The 20,555-nt window shown below is 44.8% G+C and overlaps 2 protein-coding genes across 2 annotated transcripts in view; one reads left to right on the top strand and one right to left on the bottom strand.

Annotated features, from left to right (window-relative positions):
* The window catches only part of WNK3 (WNK lysine deficient protein kinase 3), a 255,126-nt gene that overhangs the window by 124,186 nt on the left and 110,385 nt on the right, over window positions 1-20,555 (bottom strand). The window lies entirely within an intron of this gene.
* LOC309559843 (uncharacterized protein) lies at window positions 16-16,166 on the top strand (the record flags this gene model as incomplete). The annotated part of the gene is made up of 3 exons (XM_082263276.1): window positions 16-38; window positions 8,695-9,340; window positions 16,128-16,166. 3 exons carry the CDS (start codon window positions 16-18, stop codon window positions 16,164-16,166), a joined length of 708 nt encoding a protein of 235 aa, XP_082119402.1.

A 20,555-nucleotide genomic window follows, 5' to 3' on the forward strand; every position in this document is an offset into this window, starting at 1 on the left:
CGGGGCATCTTCAGAATGTATGAGCTTCCTCGTATGAGGTACGAGCAAGTCAATACACTGACAGATCTACATGGCATCAGCGATCTGCTGATCGATGATGCAATGCTTTACGACTCCAGAAACAAAATCTAATTAATGCCCTTTTTTTTTACCTGCAAAAAAATGTGAATTTATTATTTTTTGTCAAAAGGTGAACTTATGCTTTAACACTGTATTACTGTCCAAATCTGGAAGAAATACACAAAGCACACAAACATGCCAGTCAGAATACACATAAAAATTGTATTTTTGTACTTACCATAAAAATCAATTTCTCTGAGTTTAACAGACACAGCGCTCCATAAATCATAACTACTGGGTTATATTGCCTCCTCCAGGAGTAGGACTAGGTAGAAGAAAAACACCTGGCTATGCCCATGAGCCATTCTCAGCTGGTATATAACCCCCACTTCTCTGCTCTAGGTAATCAGTTTAGTAGCAAGCAGTATTAGAAGTATCAGAACTCCGTAGAGGGGTGGGTGCTGTGTCTGATGAACTCAGAGAAATTGATTTTACAGTACAGTAAGTACAAGTACAAAAATCCAATTTTGTCTTTCGTTCATAGACAGACACAGAGCTCCATAAATCATGACTACAGGGACGTCCAAAAGTGGTGCCAAAAGGAAAAGCAGGGATGGGGAAAATAACTAATACTAATAACTAAGCTAAACATAAGAGTCCTTAACCAGGACACAGGAGCCCCATCTGAAAAATAAAGATGTAAAGAAAAACACCCCTCAAGAGGGAACAGCCCCTCTTAAACAGCAGCCTGCAAAACTTTGTGGCCAAAAGAAGCATCCGCAGATGCCAAAGTATCTATCTTATAGAATTTTGTGAAGTTATGCAAGGACAGTTAGGGTCTGAGACACCAGGGCTGAGGCAAAGACTGGCCACAATGCCGAACCAGCCATAGTAAACATTCTGCGTGCCACAGCCTCCCCTTTGTCAGCCGGGTCCTTAAAGGATGTCTACTGGGATCATGGCTGCTTTATTCAACCTGGAAACAGGAGGGTCCACCACTGGTGGACTGGCCCACTTTTTTAAAAGTGACTCCTCAAAAGGGTAACAGCAGCAAAACGTTTGGGGACCACAAAGGGTCATTTTGGTTGTTCCCATTCCTTACAGGAAAACCTGTAAAAAAGGGGCACATAAGGAAACACCTTTGGAGTACGATGCGTCTTGTGCATACCAAACGACACAGCCATGTCTGTAGCTACATCAGCTGCATCCTCCATTTTTTTAAAGTCTCACACACTGCAGTGATAAGTGCTTGTTCCAGCGCTTTTTCATTCGCTGCTGCGACCATGGAGGAATCATCCTTGCTATTGGATGGATCAGGGGATAGGATATTAAATCCCCCTGGCTGGCCTGCATCCACGGCAGCATCAGACTCAGAATCAGATGAGGCAGCCTGAGCAGGGGAAGGCAGGGGACACTTCCTCCTGGGCCTTTGCCCACACGCCACTTCCACCCGGGACACTAATGACTGCAGGACCGCCATCAGGGCAACCATGGGAAGCTGGGGTTCTGAGGGACCGGCCATCTCCATGAGGGGGTCAGTGGGGGAGATGTGACCCTGAGGCTCCATAAGGAAAGGAAGACCTTGCAGTACAAAAACAATATTTTGGCACCACTAAAAGATCCCCTCAAGGCTCAGGGTACCTATCAGCAGAGAGAGAAAGATAACAGGGACCCCCAATTGCTCACCCTACCAACCGGAAGAGCGCAGAGAATTCAAATCCAGCATCATCACGGATTGCATATGTCCCGGGCACAGGAAGAGGAAACTAAAGAAGAGGAGGAGGCGCTTCAGCATCCCCATGAGGCTTCAGTTGTTTCGAGCATCTCCCAGACTAAGGGAAAATTGCCCCCATGACATCATCCCACTACACAAACATGGCCGCCAACCCAAGACCAGCCAGGCTAAGGGAAAATGGACACCATCAGCTACAAACACTGAAGCATGCTGCCAGGATCTTCCGGCACCCTCTGAAATGTTGCACCAAGGGGACCCCCCTGAAGGTAGGGCACACGTTAGGGGAGACTATGCTGTGCACTCTGCAACGATCTTTGCACTGGGCCCCTCTGCACTATACCTACACTGCAAACAGCAGGACATGCACCTTGGGTCTCCTACACTGGGACCCCTCCAGACTGTAAGGGTCCTGGGATAGTGTTTGTCCCGCCCCGGTAGAGTGGGGATAGCGGGGGAGACCCCATTCTGCCCTGGGACCCCCATCAGATTCTAGGTCCAGACAGGGGGGGAATGGGAGTGGGGGGAAGCTCAGCTCAGTGAGGGATTTAAGAATGGGAGGAGGGATTTAAGGATGGAGGAGGGATTTAAGGATGGAGGAGGGATTTAAGGATGGAGGAGGGATTTAAGGATGGAGGAGGGATTTAAGGATGGAGGAGGGATTTAAGGATGGAGGAGGGATTTAAGGATGGAGGAGGGATTTAAGGATGGAGGAGGGATTTAAGGATGGGAAGAGGAAACCTACAGGCAGGTCTGACCTTCTCTGGAGGTTACCAGCGTCCACCCCAAAGAAAACTGCCAAAAGGGGAGAGGGGGGCTGTACTTGCCCTTCCATGGTACAGGTAACCCTCCAGACAGAACTCCTCACCACTGAAGTAGGGGAGCTGTTGGCCAAGGGCCTGCTGCAACTCAGACCCAAGCCTGGTCGTATGAGACCTTGCGAGACGTTTAACTCGCAGGCCAGCCTTTGTCCATAAGCCTATGTCGCAGCCGACCTAGCCTGTAGCTGCGGTCTGCACGCACTTGCTCGCTGGCTAGCTGGGTGGGTGGACTACTGGATCTAGATTATCCAGCCCGTCGCCCAGCCTGGCAGTTGACTGTAGATCTTCCAAATCTTCCAAGAGGAAAAAAACAAAAAAAGGGAGGAGAAAATTGCTAGGACCAGAGATCCCAGACAGGAGCCTAGGTCCTTACTCCTGACTAGACAGATTAAAATGGATTACCTAGACCAGAGAGGGGGGTTATATACCAGCTGAGGACGGCCCATGGGCAAAGCCAGGTGTTTTTGTTCTGCCTAGTCCTACTCCTGGAGGAGGCAATATAACCCACTAGTTAGGATTTATGGAGCGCTGTGTCTGTCGATGAACGAAAGAGAAATATGTATTTCGTTTTGTTTTCTTTGTATGACTGCCAATTGATATAGAATGTGTATTGTTATTCATTTGCTCTTTGAAACTTAATAAAAACAATTGAAAGAGACGAATGTATTTAGACAATATTTGCTTATCCGAGAGTTGAGCTTTAAAAAGGTACAACGCAAGCTTAAAAAAAATGACAGTAACTGTGGAGTAGCATTATACTTCCCATTTCAAGCAATACATGTGGCTGGTAGCTTGCAGAACATTATTAGTGCACCAATTATACAGAAAAGGATTGGTAATTTATAGTTTCACCGACACTAGAAAAAGCAGCTATGTTGTCTAGATCATTGTTGGTATTAAAAGGAATAATCAAAATCTGCTCAAACGGGCCTGTTAGCCACAGAGGATATAAATTCACTTTGTGTGCACCAAATGTCTTTGCAAAGCCAGATATTATAAAAGTAGCGATGACATCATCATTGTGCTGTACATAGCCTATACAGAGAGCAGAGTTGTGGGAGGGACCAGGCAGGCTCCACCTACAGCAGGCTGGCAGCCAAAGACTACAGGACGGGGACGGAAACAAGACCACATCCCCTTCACTTCCTGTCATCACCCAGCCAAGAGAGGTACTGTTTGGAGCCGCAGCCATCTTGCCATTTCTGGAAGCTGCAGATGCTTATGTCCCAGCCTGAAGTCTGACTACTGCACTTCCATCAAGAACTCAGCTTCAACCAGCCACATACCTGCTAAGCTCTGCAATCTCATGGCGATGGAAGTCTATATGGGTCTATGACCAGCCTTGATTTACTTTTATCTAATAAGTGCATTTTTATTGTCTTTTATGCTTTTCCAATAAATCCCTACACCTAGCTGAAGGCGCCCTCTTGTGTTTGTTTTTTGACCTTCCTCTATGTTTCTCATTAAGATACAGAACCTGAAAAACAACTCTGTGCCAAAGAGAAAAATATTTTGAGTCCTAAAAAGGTTTAGAATTCATTCATCATGTCAGACAACGCATTATCCAAATTGTTGGAGGTTACTCTTGACTAATAGTGCTGAAAGGTTCTGGGTTCAAATTCCAGCAAAGACAATTGGGGGGGGGGGGGGGGGTGAGATTTACTAAAACTGGTGCAACAGAATCTGGTGCGGCTGTGCAGAGTAACCAATCAGCTTTTAGGTTTTATTGTCAAAGCTTAACCACTTGCTGACCGCCGCAAGTACATATACTGCGGCGGTCAGCCCCTCACAGGCAAAGTGACATATGGGTACGTCACTAGCCTGTGAGGCTCTGGGGAGCGAGCGCGCGCCGCCGGAGGCGCACTCCCGCTCGGTCACGGACCCCCCCGTGTGTATGCCCGGCGGACCCGATGTCCGCCAGGCACTCGCGATCGTTCGTTAGAGCGTGAGAAAGGCAGGCGGCTGATGTAAACAAGCTGCCTGTCATTCTCCCCTGTGTAAGAATAGTGATCATACGGTTCTATTATGTAGGACCGTTGATCATTGTTCCTACACCTCAAGCCACAGCCAATCACAGTAAAAAGCACGCCCCTAGGGACACACACAACCCCTCCCTCTCAAAAAAGTTAACCCCTTCACTGCCAGTGTCATTTTACAGTAACAGTGCATATGTATAGCACTGATTACTGTAGTAATGTCACTGGTAACCCCAAAAGTGTCAAAAATGTCAGTCAAGGGTCCGATCTGTCCGCCGCAATGTCGCAGTCCCGCAAAAAAATAAAATCGCAGATCGCCGCCATAACGCGTTAAAAAAAAAAAATGACCAAAAATCTTTCCCTAAGTTAGCAAACGCGATAACTTTTGCGCAAACCAATCAAAATACGCTTTTTGCAATTTTTTTTACCAAACATACGTAGCATAAAACAAATTGGCCTAAAATGTTAAAAAATTTTGATTTTTACATTTTTTTTTGGGGGGGGAATTTCATATAAAAAAAATGTGAAAAATATTATTTTTGCAAAATTGACGCTCTTTTCTTGTTTATAGCGCATGATCAAAAATCGCACAGGTGATCAAATACCACCAAAAGAAAGCTCTGTTTGTGGGAAAAAAAGGACGTCAAATTCGTTTAGGTACAGCGTCGCACGACCGCGAAATTGTCCGTTAAAATCACGCAGTGCCGAATCGCAAAATAGGCCCTGGTCAGGAAGGGGATAAAATCTTCCGGGGCTTAAGTGGTTAAACGAACAAGCTGCAGATAGAAGCGCATTGGTTTCTATACAGAGCTGCGCCAGATTGTGTGCTCCAGTTTTAGTAAATCTTCCCTAATATCTTTATGTAATGTTAGGTCTTCCTTGTGTGCATTACTTCCAATTTACTAGGATTTGACTGGGCCGTCACTGCTAACGTTTTCTTTAAATACCGCCTGTCATACAACTTGCTTGTCTCAATACTCTGTGTCAGTGACCCTACACAAGTATAGGACCACAAGTGAGGACCTAATGCCAACTTTCTTAAATTGCATACGTGTTCTGGGTCAGAGACGCAAGTAATGAAGGTAGGAAGACAACATAAAAGCCATTATTAGTATTTAATTAACATAAAAGCAAAGTTAGGAGTTTCAGTTTGTCCTTGTTATTGGGATAATGCCTACACCTTGGGTCACACTGATGCAAAGCGGGAAACGCACAAGAATCGCACTGGGTTTCCCTGCTTGCATCGCACCGCATAGCAATCGCATTGTGTTCATGTGATCTGCTGTATCAATAAAAGTGTTGTATAAGGTGTACAGCGCCAAACACTTTATAAACAAATAAATGCAACAGAAGTAAAAAGACTAAACATGTAATCGCTTGGCTTGTGATAGAGAGTGATTACATGTGTAATATCTGATTAAGCCCCCTGTCTGTCTGCCCTGGTCTGCTAGATTGGATTTCCCTGTGTGTGACCTCAGACCAGATGAGGCCTATTCTCTGAACTCTGCCTGCCTTTTACCCGGACTGTCATTTAACCACTTTGATTGTCTGCCTACTGGGCACCTTTACCAATTATGACAAGGAGTCTATGAAGTATGAATGTTTGATGACCTATTATTAATGATGAAGTTATCGTGACAGACCTGGTGCCAGATATCTGTGGGGATACCGCTTTACTCATGATTCCTGTGATCCATGCCTGTTTGACCTTCCTTAACCGGGGTCTAATGTTCCGGTAAGGGAATTATGAAATATGAGCATCTGGTTCCTCCAGGATTGGGGATCTCAACTCTATGGTGTTGGAACTTCTTTTCATTCATTTCTGACCCTTAGCACCCGGCCTCACGGACTTTATTTCGTCTTTTTACTTCTGTTGCATTTATTTGTTTATGAAAGTGTTTGGCGCTGTACACCTTTTACAAAAAAAATTTCTGGTCTGATATTACCTATGAACCGGCAGCCTTTTGTGCACTAAGAGCGGCTATCTCCCCCCCTCCCCCCCTCCCCCCCCCCCGTATCAATAAAAGTAAACGACACCCCAAACGCAGGTCGCAGAACGCAGTGAGTTTGCCTGAATTGGATCACATGGGTGTGAACACATAAACGAACCCAATTCAAGTGCAGTTAAAAAAAAAAAGGGGGGGGTCCTGCACCTTTTTTGTGCAGATGCAGTGCAATTTGAGCCATACAAAATAAATGGCTCAAATTGCACCACACAGACATCTCATGGGATTTGGAGAGGAATGTGGTGTGATTCCTGTGCAAATCACATGCAATGTGCCGTATCGCACTAGTGTGCACCTAGACTTAATGAGAGTTGGTTTCCCAGTGGGTGCTCCTTCCTGTCTGTCTGACTCCCTGATCCCCTCACACTCCATACCTTTTCCCCTCTATTGCCCAATCCCATCCTATCCTGCTGTGCTACTCAAACCAATCTTACAAACCTTTACGTGGGACACTTATTGTAGGAGAGCCTTGAGACATGACAACAAAATGCTTATAACTGAGCTATGCCCCAGCATGTCCCCAGCTACCCATCCAACTGTCTCCTGAAAAGTGTGCAGCAATCTATTCCTTCCCCACATCTCCCACCTCCTTCCCCTCTCTCTCCCAGGCCTCCTGCAGCTGCAGTGGATAAAGTCTACACACCCCTGTTACAATGTCAGCTTTCTGTGATGTAAAAAAATGACACAAAGATAAATCACTTCACAACATTTTCCACCTTTAGAGCCGGTTCACACTGCCACGACCATAAAGTCGCCCCATGTCGGAGCGACTTTTTACCGCAATATTACAGCGACTTGTGAGTTATTTTGCAGGACTTATATGACAGAGGACTTTGTGTTTGGCCAATCAGAATATGATGTGTTGTGACCTAATTCCCCTTTTCTGTTTTTTTTTACTCATTGCCCACCAGTGCCACGTATCAGTGTCCACCAGTGCCACTGCCCACCAGTGCCACGTATGTGTCCACCAGTGCCACGTATCAGTGTCCACCAGTGCCACGTATCAGTGTCCACCAGTGCCACGTATCAGTGTCCACCAGTGCCACGTATCAGTGTCCACCAGTGCCACGTATCAGTGTCCACCAGTGCCACGTATCAGTGTCCACCAGTGCCACGTATCAGTGTCCACCAGTGCCACGTATCAGTGTCCACCAGTGCCACGTATCAGTGCCACGTATCAGTGCCACATAGTGTCCACCAGTGCCACATAGTGTCCACCAGTGCCACGAATCAGTGTCCACCAGTGCCACGAATCAGTGTCCACCAGTGCCACGTATCAGTGTCCACCAGTGCCACGTATCAGTGTCCACCAGTGCCACGTATCAGTGTCCACCAGTGCCACGTATCAGTGTCCACCAGTGCCACGTATCAGTGCCACGTATCAGTGTCCACCAGTGCCACGTATCAGTGCCACGTATCAGTGCCACTAATCAGTGTCCACCAGTGTCATGTATCAGTGCCACGAATCAGTGTCCACCAGTGCCAAGTATCAGTGCCACGAATCAGTGTCCACCAGTGCCAAGTATCAGTGCCACGTATCAGTGTCCACCAGTGCCACGTATCAGTGCCACTAATCAGTGTCCACCAGTGTCATGTATCAGTGCCACGAATCAGTGTCCACCAGTGCCACGAATCAGTGCCATGAATCAGTGTCCACCAGTGCCACTTACACAGACCAAGCAGAGATAGTGGAATATATATTCCAGGGGGTTGCACAGGCTGGGATTGCATTGGCAACTATCATCTTGGATAAAGTATTAATATTGGATTAAGTATTACACTTCTGCTCAGCACTTCAGCGAATGCACAAAGCATACAACTGCAAGCCAACAGACAGACTACAGGTGAGCTGAGACTCTATACTGCTTTTCCATCTCACATTCAGTTTACATCGCAATCTCACCACCCTGTATTATGCAATCCCTAATTCTCCTTCTCATGTTTGCATCCTCTCTCCTAAAACTTTCTCTCCTTCACCCCTCATCTCCGCCCCACAGCTTGTATATATCACCCTCACTCCTATCTTCACCTTTATACTGCACTCATCAACTCCTGCTGATTCTGAACCCACACACCAATAAAACCTACGGGACACTGAGATGTGTCCCCCCTCATAAATCATACTCCCATATCACCTCCCTCACCCTTTTGCTTCTCCTAACCTCTGGAGATATTTCCCCAAATCCTGGACCCCCATCATTTACCTTTGGCAGACATACCCATCACCCCCTATCCTCTGACACCAGCCGAAATCCACACAATCTGGTTTCTATTCCTCTTCTGCCTCAAGCCAACCTCCCCTTCTCCTGCGCCCTCTGGAATGCCCGCTCTGTTTGCAACAAACTCACCTCTGTCCATGACCTATTTATCACAAACTCCTTCAACCTGCTTGCAATTACTGAGACCTGGCTTCAAGAATCTGACTCTCCTTCTCCTGCTGCCCTCTCCCATGGTGGTCTCCTGTGGACTCACTCTCCCAGGCCTAGTGGACGGAAAGGAGGTGGGGTTGGAATTCTGCTTTCCCCTCAAAGCACTTTTCAGGTTCTTCATCCACCGCCTTCTCTGTCTCTCTCCTCATTTGAAGCTCACTGTATTCGTCTATTTTCTCCAGTTTCGTTGAGAATTGCTGTGATCTATCGGCCTCCTGGACCGGTATCAGGCTTCCTTGATGACTTCTCTGCCTGGCTACCCTACTTTCTCTCTTCTGAAATTCCCACAATCATTCTTGGAGACTTCAACATCCCTGTTAATCTTAACACTCCTGCTACTTCTAAACTTTTGAGCTTAACCTCCTCTTTTGACCTAAAACAATGGACACATGCTTCTACTCACTCTAATGGCAACAGCCTTGCCCTAATGTTCTCCTACCTATGCACCCCTCACAACCTCTCCAACATTCCATTCCCTCTCTCTGATCACCACCTCATTAGTTTCAGTCTCTCCTTGTCCTCCTCCTTACCTTCCAACTACCGAACAATTACCCGTAGAAACCTTCGCCATCTGAACCCTTCACTTCTTTTTTCTGCTACAGATGGTCTCTTCAACACAATCTCATCCCTCTCCTGCCCCAACATGGCCACTTCTGTCTACAACAGTTCACTGTCATCTACCCTGGATGCTTTGGCCCCCCTCACTACACACAGAATCAGGCCCCAACCGCTTCAACCCTGGCAGACAGACAATACCAGAAGCCTCAAAAAACGTAGTCGTGCTCTTGAGCGTCTGTGGCGTAAGACTAAGTCACAGCAAGATTTCTGTCAATATAAATCTGCCCTCCAAAAATACAGTTCCTGCCTCCACACTGCCAAACAGACCTACTTTATCACTCTCATTAACACCCTCTCACACAGTCCCCGTCAACTCTTTTCTACCTTCAACGCTCTACTTCGTCCTCCATTGCCTCCACCCACTAACTTACTCACTGCCCAAGAGATTGCCAATCACTTCAAAAATAAGATCGATACAATTCGTGAAGAGATTTTTACACTAAAGATATCTCCCTCACCTTACACACCTTGTCCTCCTGCACAATCAATACTTCCCTTGTTTAACCCAACTACTGTAGAGGAAGTTACTAAAATTTTTTCTAATGCCCACCTAACTTCCTGCCCCCTGGACCCTGTTCCTTCTCAAATACTACGGTCACCCTCTGACTCCATCCTACACTCTTTAACTCATATCTTCAACCTCTCCCTCTCCACTGGGATCTTCCCCAGCTCTCTAAAACATGCGCTAGTAACTCCCATACCAAAGAAAGCCTCGCTAGACCCCTCCAATCTTAATAACTTAAGACCCATCTCCTTACTCCCTTTTGCTTCCAAGCTTCTTGAACGTTTAATCTACAACCGCCTGAGCAAGCACCTCATTGAGAATAACCTCCTTGATCCCCTTCAGTATGGATTTTGCCGGCAACACTCCACAGAAACTTCTCTCCTAAAACTTACAAATGACTTACTAACAGCGAAAACCAATGGTCACTACTCGATACTCTTACTCTTGGACCTCTCGGCTGCCTTTGATACTGTTGACCACCCCCTCCTTCTCAAAAAACTCAGTTTGCTCGGTCTCCGTGACTGTGCTCTCCACTGGTTCGAATCTTACCTATCTCACCGCACCTTCAGTGTCACTTACAATTCCACTTACTCCTCTGCAACTCCTCTTACTGTTGGGGTCCCCCAAGGTTCTGTCCTTGGACCACTACTATTCTCAATCTATACCTCCTCCCCGGGTCAGCTAATAGCCTCCCATGGCTTCCACTACCATTTCTATGCTGATGACACCCAAATCTACCTCTCTACCCCTCAGCTCACCCCATCAGTCTCCTCCCGCATCACTGATCTACTAACAGACATATCAGCCTGGATGTCTCACCACTTCCTCAAACTGAATCTATCTAAAACCGAGCTCATAATATTTCCTCCTCTACGTGCCCCTTCCCCAGAATTCTCTGTCAAGATCAATGGAATAACTATTAGTCCTTCCACACATGCCAGGGTGCTAGGGGTAACCCTGGACTCTGCACTGTCCTTTCAGGCTCACATCCAATCCCTGTCCAAATCATGCCGCCTTAACCTCCGCAACATCGCTAGAATACGGCCCTTTTTAACCAATGACACCACCAAGCTCTTAATTCACGCCCTGGTTATCTCTCGCCTCGACTATTGCAACTCCCTCCTCATTGGATTACCCTTACATAGATTATCCCCCCTTCAATCCATAATGAATGCAGCTGCAAGACTTATCCACCTTACCAACCGTTCAGTGTCCTCCAACCCTCTCTGCCAATCCCTTCATTGGCTTCCACTCACCCAACGAATAAAATTCAAAGTGCTAACAACAGTTTACAAAGCCATCCACAACTCTGCCCCCAGCTACATCACTAACCTGATCTCAAAATATCAACCTAGCCGCTCTCTTCGGTCCTCCCAAGACCTCCTGCTCTCTAGCTCCCTTGTCACCTCTTCTCATGCTCGCCTCCAGGATTTCTCCAGAGCTTCTCCCATTCTTTGGAACTCTCTACCCCAATCTGTCCGATTGTCCCCTAATCTATCCATCTTTAGACGATCCCTGAAAACCCTTCTCTTTAAAGAAGCCTACCCGGCTACTAACTAATAACGCTGTTTCTCTTGCTCCATCAGCGCATCCCCCACAGCTATTGCCTTTTGTATCAATTGATCCTCCCTTTTAGATTGTAAGCTATAACGAGCAGGGCCCTCTGATTCCTTTTGTTCCAAATTGTAGTGTAACTGTAATGTCTGCCCTCATTTTGTTAAGCGCTGCGCAAACTGTTGGCGCTATATAAATCCTGTATAATAATAATAATAATAATAATAATAATATACCATTACATATATATATATATATATATATATATATATATATATATATATATATAAATAATGGTATATATATTCCATTATAGGCATGGCTGCAATGTGGGGAATGCCTGGCTAATCTCTTTCTTCTTCCTGGAAAGTCTGATAACAGGTCGTGTCAATTAAGATAAGGAGGCAACTCCCATTGAAGTATATGGGACAGGTCGGATCACAGGTCGCCTCAAAGTAGTACAGAACCCTTTTCTGAAGTCGGAGCAACTTCAGTAGTGCCAATTAAGACGGCACTGATTAACATTGCTTTTGTTATGTCAAGCGACCTGGGGCAACACAAGTTGCCTCACAAGTCGCGCTAGTGTGAATGGGCTCTTAATGTGACCTATAAACTGTACAATTCAGTTGAACAACAAACTGAAATATTTTAGGGGGAGGGAAGTAAAAATAAAAAACTAAAATAAATTGGTTGCATAAGTGTGCACACTCTTAAACGAATACTTTGTTGAAGGACCTTTTGAACTTGTTACAGCACTCAGTCTTTTTGTGTACGAGTCCATCAGCATGACACATCTTGACACTTCTTTGCAAAAACACTTAAAATCTGTCAGATTGCAAGGGCATCTCCTGTGCATAGCCCTCTTCAGATCATCTCACAGATTTTCAATTGGATTCAATTCTGGGCTCTGGCTGGGCCATTCCAAAACTAACTACCTCAATACTGGGCACTTAAACCCCCTTCCTTCCCAGACCAATTTTCAGCTTTTAGCGCTGTTGCATTTTGAATGACAATTGCGCGGTCATGCAACACTGTACCTTAACCAAATTTGTGTCATTTTTTCCCCACAAATAGAGCTTTCTTTTGGTGGTATTTGATCACCGCCAGGTTTTTTCTTTTTTGGTGCACAAATAAAAAAACACGGAAAAGTTTGGAAAAAAAAAAAAAAGTTTTTTTGTTTAGGTTATAAAATTTTGTAAATAGATACGTTTTTTCCTGCACTGATGAGGAGACACTGATGGAGTGGCACTGATGGGCACTGATATGTGGCACTGATATGCAGCATTGGTGGGCACTGATAGGCAGCGCTGATGGGCACTGATGGGCGGCACTGATGGGCACTGATAGCCAGCACTGGTGGGCAATAATGGGCACTGGTGGGCGGCACTGATAGCATTGGTGGGCAGCACTGATAGGGAGGGTACCACTGGCAGGCTCTCTGAGCCCTGTTTGCCATCCCTGGTGGCCATCCCTGGTGGTCATGGGTGGGCACTGGGCATCCCTGGTGGTCTAGTGGCATCCCCCCCCCCCAAAGCTGCACTGGTAATCAATCAAGTTATTACCAGCACAGACCCCCCCTGTGATCAGTGAGTAATTAGAAATACTCACTGATCCCCCCGGCTGCAGAACAGATCCTTTCTTCTCCTCCTCACTGACAGGATCTGTCAGGAGGAGAAGAGATCGAAGCCGTTACAACGACTGTGTTTACATTACATGACAGCTGTGATTGGACACAGCCGTCATGTGATCAGGAGGGCCAATCACAGGGCCCTCCTGCCGCATCTTGTTGCTCTGTGTCCGAGGGACACAGGCACATCGAGGTAGCGCCGCTGCGCGTGCCCGCGCGATCTCTCTCCTTCTGAAGGACGTTCCGGAACGTCGAATCAGAAGGACGAGACTCCCACCCGGCCGTATATGTACAATGGCCGGGTGGGAGGTGGTTAATCATCTTCTGGTGAAGCCATTTCTTTGTTGATTTGGATGTATACTTTGGGTCGTTGTCATAATGAAAGATGAAGTTCCTTTTCATGTTCAGCGTTCTAGCAGAAGCCTGAAGGTTTTGTGCCAATATTGACTGATATTTGGAACTGTTCATAATTCCGTCTACCTTGACTAAGGCCCCTGTTCAAGCTTAAGAAAAACAGTCCCAAAGCATGATGCTGCCACCACCATGCTTCACTGTGGGTATGGTGTTCTTTTGGTGATGTGCAGTGTTGTTTTTACTCCAAACATATCTTTTGGAATTATGGCTAAAAAGTTCAACCTTGGTTTCATCAGATTATAACACATTTTCCCGCATGCTTTTTGGAGACTTCAGATGTGTTTTTACTAAATTTAGCTAGGCTTGGATGTTTTTCTTCGCCTTCTTACTTCCGTCTTGTCACTCTACCCCATAGCCCAGATATAGGAGGAATACGGGAGATTGTTGTCACATGTACCACACAGCCAGTACTTGCCAGATATTCCTGCAGCTCCTTTAATGTTGCTGTAGGCCTCTTGGCAGCCTCCCTGACCAGTTCTCTTCTTGTCCTTGTGCCATATATTCTCCACTTGATGATGACTGTCTTCACTGTGTTCCATGGTATATCTAATGCCTTGGAAATTCTTTTGTACCCTTCGCCTAATACATTTTAACAATGAGATTCATCTGATGCTTTGGAAGCTCTCTGCAGACCATGGCTTTTGCTGTAGGATGCGACTAAGAAAATGTCAGGAAAGACCTACTAGAACAGCTGAACTTTATTTGGGGTTAATCAGAGGCACTTTAAATGATGGCAGGTATGTACTGACATATTTAACATGAGTTTGAATGTGATTGCTTAATTCTCAACACAGCTACATTCCCAGTTATAAGAGGGTGTGCACACTTATGCAGCCACATTATTTTAGTTTTATTTTTACTTCCCCCCCTAAAAGATTTCAGTTTGCTTTTCAATTGAGTTGTACAGTTGATAGGTCACATTAAAAGGTAGAAAATAGTTCTGAAATTATTTTTCTGTCTAATTTTTCTACATCACAGAAACCTGATAATTTATTACTACCACATGCTGTCAACCAACCTCCCCTGCATACTGGCTGCTCTCATACCTTCTGATGACCCATTCCTCTCCTGCTCATACTGCCCACTGTTACTGTATACCCTGCACTCTCCTCTCCTTCCCAGATTCATACCCTACACACTTCTTTCCTCTCCTGCACATAATATCCACTCGCAAACCATCAGTACTCCTCTCTTAAAAATGCTATTTCATTATCATACCCTCCAGACTCCTCTTCTACACAAACTACCCCATGGTGCCATACCGTATCCAGTCCTCTCTCATACACATACTGCCTGCAGTGATATTCTTTGCACTACTGTCCTGCACACACTGCTGGCCATCATACCTCCTATATTCCTTTTTTTTTGCACATACCGCCCACTGACCTATCCTACGCACTCATCTCGCGCTCATGCGGTCTGCAAATTATAACCTCTGCATTCCTCTCCTTTACATACTGTCCACTGTCATACTCTTCGTACCCCATTCCTACACATACTGGCCTGCTGTCAAACCCTCCCCACTCCGTTAATATATATCTAACGCACATTAAAAAGTCCTTCAACAATTTCCCCAACCATGCCAGTTCTAAACAAGCACTTTTTTTTTTTTTTTTTTTTTTAATAAGAACCAGCTTTGAATAAAAACCATTGAGCAGCAATAAGCCACAGTTATCCAGGATTTATGAAAGGAGGATTGTTTTAGAAAAAGCAGGCAATAGCAGGGTAGAGAAGTGTCCATCGTTCACTAATATTACTCAACAGACTTGTTACATAAACCTTGTGATTTAAATACCTGTTTCACAGCTTTAGTAAGGGGCTAAGGGCCTTACTTATACCTACCCTACTTTAATATGGTCTGGAAAATTATGCACCTAAAGGTTTCAAAGCAAAAAAAAAGAAGAAAAGTTTGTCACTGTAAAACACTGTGTCCATTGAGGGATAACCGTAAGCTTCACACATTTGGGTTATACTGCCACCTACAAGGGGATTCTACACTGGCAAACAAAACTGGTCGACCCAGGATAACCCCTCCTACTACCAGCATGCCTCAGTTTAGTAGTAAGCAGTACCCTAGAGCATGATCATAAAGATGGAGGGATAGGAAATGTGTCCCTCGATGGACTCCAAAAAAATATCTTTTTTCAGCAAGTATAAAAAAAAAACAAAACATTTTTTTCCCATTGGAGGGACACAGGAAATTCTTCAGCTTTAGAATATTCATAAGCAGAGGTAGGCAGCTCAAAAAGCCACCTGAAGGACCTAACACCCGAAGCTGGCATCAGATGGGGCCGTAACATCCATCTGATAAAATTTTAACATTATGAATAAGCAGAGGACCAGGTGGTGACTTTTCAAATCTAACAGTTGCTTGATCCCAAAAAGCTCAAGAAGAGCTCCCAGATCAAGCAGAATGCATCTTGACAGTAAAGAGTGGAACCTGACTTTTGAGACCATAACACTGAATGATTTTCTGTCCGCACAACCTAGAGATTGGGGGATGGGAAGTTTTCCCCTAAAAAGGATCATCCAAGATAACAAAAAAGGAAAACCTGTCTTTTTGAAAGAACCAGTTGCTTGGAGAAAGACTCTCACAGCCCGAAAACCATAACAATGGAGGGACATTTCTTCTTGGTGAACTGGATTCAGACAGACGAACATAAGAACAATGTCCTGGATGAGGTGAAAAGCAGAAACTACCATAGGCAAGGAGGACATCCTGAGCCTCACCCTTACCATGTCCCTAGGCAAAACCAGAAAGGATTCCTTGCAGGATTAGGTCACCAGTTCAGGCACTTGTATTGCAGAGGCAATGGCTACAAGAAATACAACAAAGCAGTTGAACTTGGAGGCCAGCAGGTCCATATCCAGCATCCCCCAGGAGAAAAGTCCTGAAATACTTATAGATGTATGGACAATTTGCCTGCATCCAGGTGCTACTAGCTGAGATAGTATTGCTGCTAAATGTACAGGCTTGGAATGGGAAAAGGGGAATGGCAACCAGGGTGTCAGATCGTCCCAAGGAGGGGCCCACGTCCACTCCAAACCCTCCAGGGGGAGAGGTGGGGGATAACTACTCACCATACCAGGAAACAGGCGGGCACCCCTTCAGACAGAACCCCTCACCATCGAAATAAGGGGGCTGTCGGCCAGGAAGAACACCGAGACTCGGGCCAAGACTGGGCCGTATGCGACCTCGCAAGGCGTTTAACTCACAAACCAGAACCTGTCAAGTGGGGCTATGTCGCAACCGACCTAGCGCAGAGCTGAAGTCTGCACGCACTCACTGGCCAGACTGGGGTGACTGCTGGATCTAGATTATCCAGCCAATCGCCCAGTTCGGCAGTTGATTGTAGATCTGCACGCACTCACTGGCCAGACTGGGGTGACTGCTGGATCTAGATTATCCAGCCAGTTGCCCAGTCCGGCAGTTGATTGTAGATCTCACAGGGGAAAAAAAAAAAGATCTACCTAAAAAGAAAAAATTGCCAGGACCAGAGATCCCAGCAAGGAATTAGGTCCTTACTCCTGACGAGACAGAAAAAAACTGAGCACCTATAGCAGAGAGTGGGAGTATACACCATGAGACTGCCCATAGGCGTAGCCAGACTTTTTTTTTCTGCCTAGTGTCTTACTCCTGTAGGGGGCAGTATAACCCAATGGTTAAGAACATCGGGAGCTGTGTCCATCAATAAACGAAAAAAATTTAAATTTCTGCCCAGAATCCTTTTTCACATCTCTTGCTGCAGCAAAGCTTATTTACTCCCTGATGGTTGTTGTATGCCCCTTCTGTGGCGTTGTCTGACTGAATCTTGATTGGATGACCCTCTAGTTAAGATGTCCAGCGTTGTAGGGACAACCAAATGGCTCGCAGCTCTAGAATGTTGATCAGGAGGTGAGATTCCTTCAACAAGCAAGGCCTCGCCAGACTTTCATGCTGGCATGTATTCTTTGGATCTCCTAAAACAGTGCTCTGTAGTTTATCCAAGGCAAGAGCAGGATTCATGAGCCACCAGGCCAGGGACAATCTGGACTTATGTGTCAAGCTACAGAGGCAACTTTAGACAAACCAACTTCTTACAAATAAGGTAGTGTGTTGGAAGTGGTCTGTAGCATAATTGAGCAAATGGAACTGTCTCAATAGGGGCTGCCATGAAGCCCAGTACTCACATTTGCATGGTTCCTGGATTGTATAGTGCGAGTCTGGGTTCATAGTGAATTTAAGCTGTTCCCTCCAATAGGAGGTTATCCAGATATCCCAAGATGTAAATGCATTGGGAGCACAGTAATGCTAGCACAGGTGCCAGTACTTTGGTAAACACTCAAAGTGCGTAAGCAAGACCAAATGGAATGCTCAAACGCGAACAGTCGTGAATGACCACAGCAAAATGGAAATAGCATTGATGTACTGGAAAATGAGGACATGCAAGTGTGCATCCTTAAAGCTGAATTTAACTCTCTCAATCACCATTGACAATTTTAATTTTTATCCTGCCAGCATTTGTAAATATATATCATATTTAATTGTTTTAAACTTTTTTTTTTTCAGTTCAATTTCTTAAGTTACTTCCTTGTTTCAAGGCCTAGGCAAGTTATGTCATACATCTGAGGAGTCTTCAGGAGGGATTTTTTCAGCTAAGCACACCCTCCTGCCTGAGCTAAGGGCAGATTGATTCCAGAAAGAAAATGCTACATGAATCATCTGCCATTACTCAAGATGGCCACTGCCAGAAATGCTAGGGAAATTTTTTAAAGTGATTTCAGTGATGGAGACATGGATGGATGGATGCATTTGCTTTGAATATTAAAAATTAAAAAGCATTTTTCTTTAAAGAATATATAGGCTAGAAAGTCTCACTGATGGAAAGATGCTATGACAGACATTGCGGATTCCATCCAAAATTTTTTGGACATTAAGGAAGACATTTAATGCCTTCATAGTGAAGATTCACAATAAAAAGTGCAGGATAAATGAGTGATATTAATTACAAACATACATAGCCAATCAGATGATGCTCCTGCAAATATTACCCTGTAAATGCACAAAATAAACGTGACATATGTGATGTGTGAATACCATACAAAAATCAAACAATGAAACAATAGGTGAAAAAAAAAAAGGACATTTAAACTTCCATTGCTGGAAAGGTCCTTTATAAACACTGAGACTAATTAAAATTCAGTCCCAAACATATGGGAAAAAAAAAATGGAAAGGTGGCGTAAATGAACTCCCCTGAGTGCTGCTATGCCAGCTGACGCCTTCTGAGGGGAAACGCATCGGGCGGAGCCAGCTGCGTCATCATCGCGTACGGTCCGTACTGCAGGCGACTACGCTTCCATTTGTCTGATGCCCATTTTAAGCTTATTTCATGTAAGTGCAATCTTTTTAAAAAGAAGCACAATTGAAAGGTAATGCACTAGCAGTCCTCTTCTCTTTATCCCGGGGCCCAAAGTCCCTATCTGAGTTCTCTTAGTGGAGTATTCCTATATGCCTTCTGACCACTGATGTCTGGTAAGTGGCTATTTAACCCACTATTGAGCACACTGGTGATGCATGCAGCAATCAGGGGAGTTCATTTACGGCACCTTTCCAGTTTTTCCATATGTTTGGGACTGAATTTTTAATTAGTCACAGTGTTCATATAGGACCTTTTAAGCGATGGAAATGTCCTTTTTTCACATTTTGATATTGTTTGATTTTTGTATGGTATTCACACATCACATGTCACGTTTAGTTTGTGCATTTTAAGTTCAACATTTGCAGGAGCATCAGGTGATTGGCTATGTATGTTTTCAATTATTATCACTCATTTATCCTGGACTTTTTTATTGTGAATCTTCACTTTCGAATCAAATGCAGTTGTGGTATTTGACTTTAATTTGTTTTAGATAGCACACTTATTTTTTTCATTTTATCAGCATGGAGGTCTGCCAGTCTGTGCAGAAACATAGGCAGGTTGGACAACATGAAGCAAGGTAACCCTGGAAACCACGCCTTATACTCAGGCACCCAAGATGTGTTCTAACCAGGCTGGAGGGGAAACTCTTTATGCCGAAGAGAACCCTGAAGATTTTCCCCCACTTTCCAAAGTTGGGGGGCAGGCTGGGGAAATTAGGAGGTCCAAGGTTTGAGGCTTAACAGGGCCTATGGCTTGGGTCTGGGCTTGGATTTGGAACCTAGGGATTAGCAAAAGAATTCTTCTTGGCCTCAGAAAGGGGGGATGGGGTGCGGTGCCTATTACAGTGATTTTCAACTTCCACAGAGATCCCACAAGAATGGAAAATAAATACTTACACTGCTCCAAGCTGGACCTAGGTATTTATGTAGAAACTGGCATACCTAAACTTCAGCTTTAACCATTTTAATGCCACAGTAACAGGATGTAAACAAGCTCACAGTTGCAATAGTAGCTGTGATGATATATATAAATCCGCGCTTAGGATATTAATAGATTCCTTATTCGTAATGGCTGCTGCCCACCTGTTAAACTATATTTCCGAAGATATATAGTATGAAAATAAAAAATAAAAACTCCAAGCAGGTGTATGGCGCTGCCAATATACCAAATCTTCTGTATACTTAATCCTCCATACACATCTCCACAAGTGTAAAGTGCAAAATAAACAATCTTAAATGTAATAAATAGTGTTGGACTCGTAAAGTGCTAAGTGCAATGATCCTGTGCTATGTGTATTATAAATCAATAAATCCGTGATAAGTGACCCCTTTAGGGTAAACAATCACACTATCAATCCACTTAAAGTAACCATATGCCAACACAAATAGAAATATAAATATAAATATGTAAATA

The sequence above is a fragment of the Pelophylax lessonae genome (genome assembly GCF_965119305.1).
Source record: "Pelophylax lessonae genome assembly, chromosome: 7".
NCBI lineage: Eukaryota > Metazoa > Chordata > Amphibia > Anura > Ranidae > Pelophylax > Pelophylax lessonae.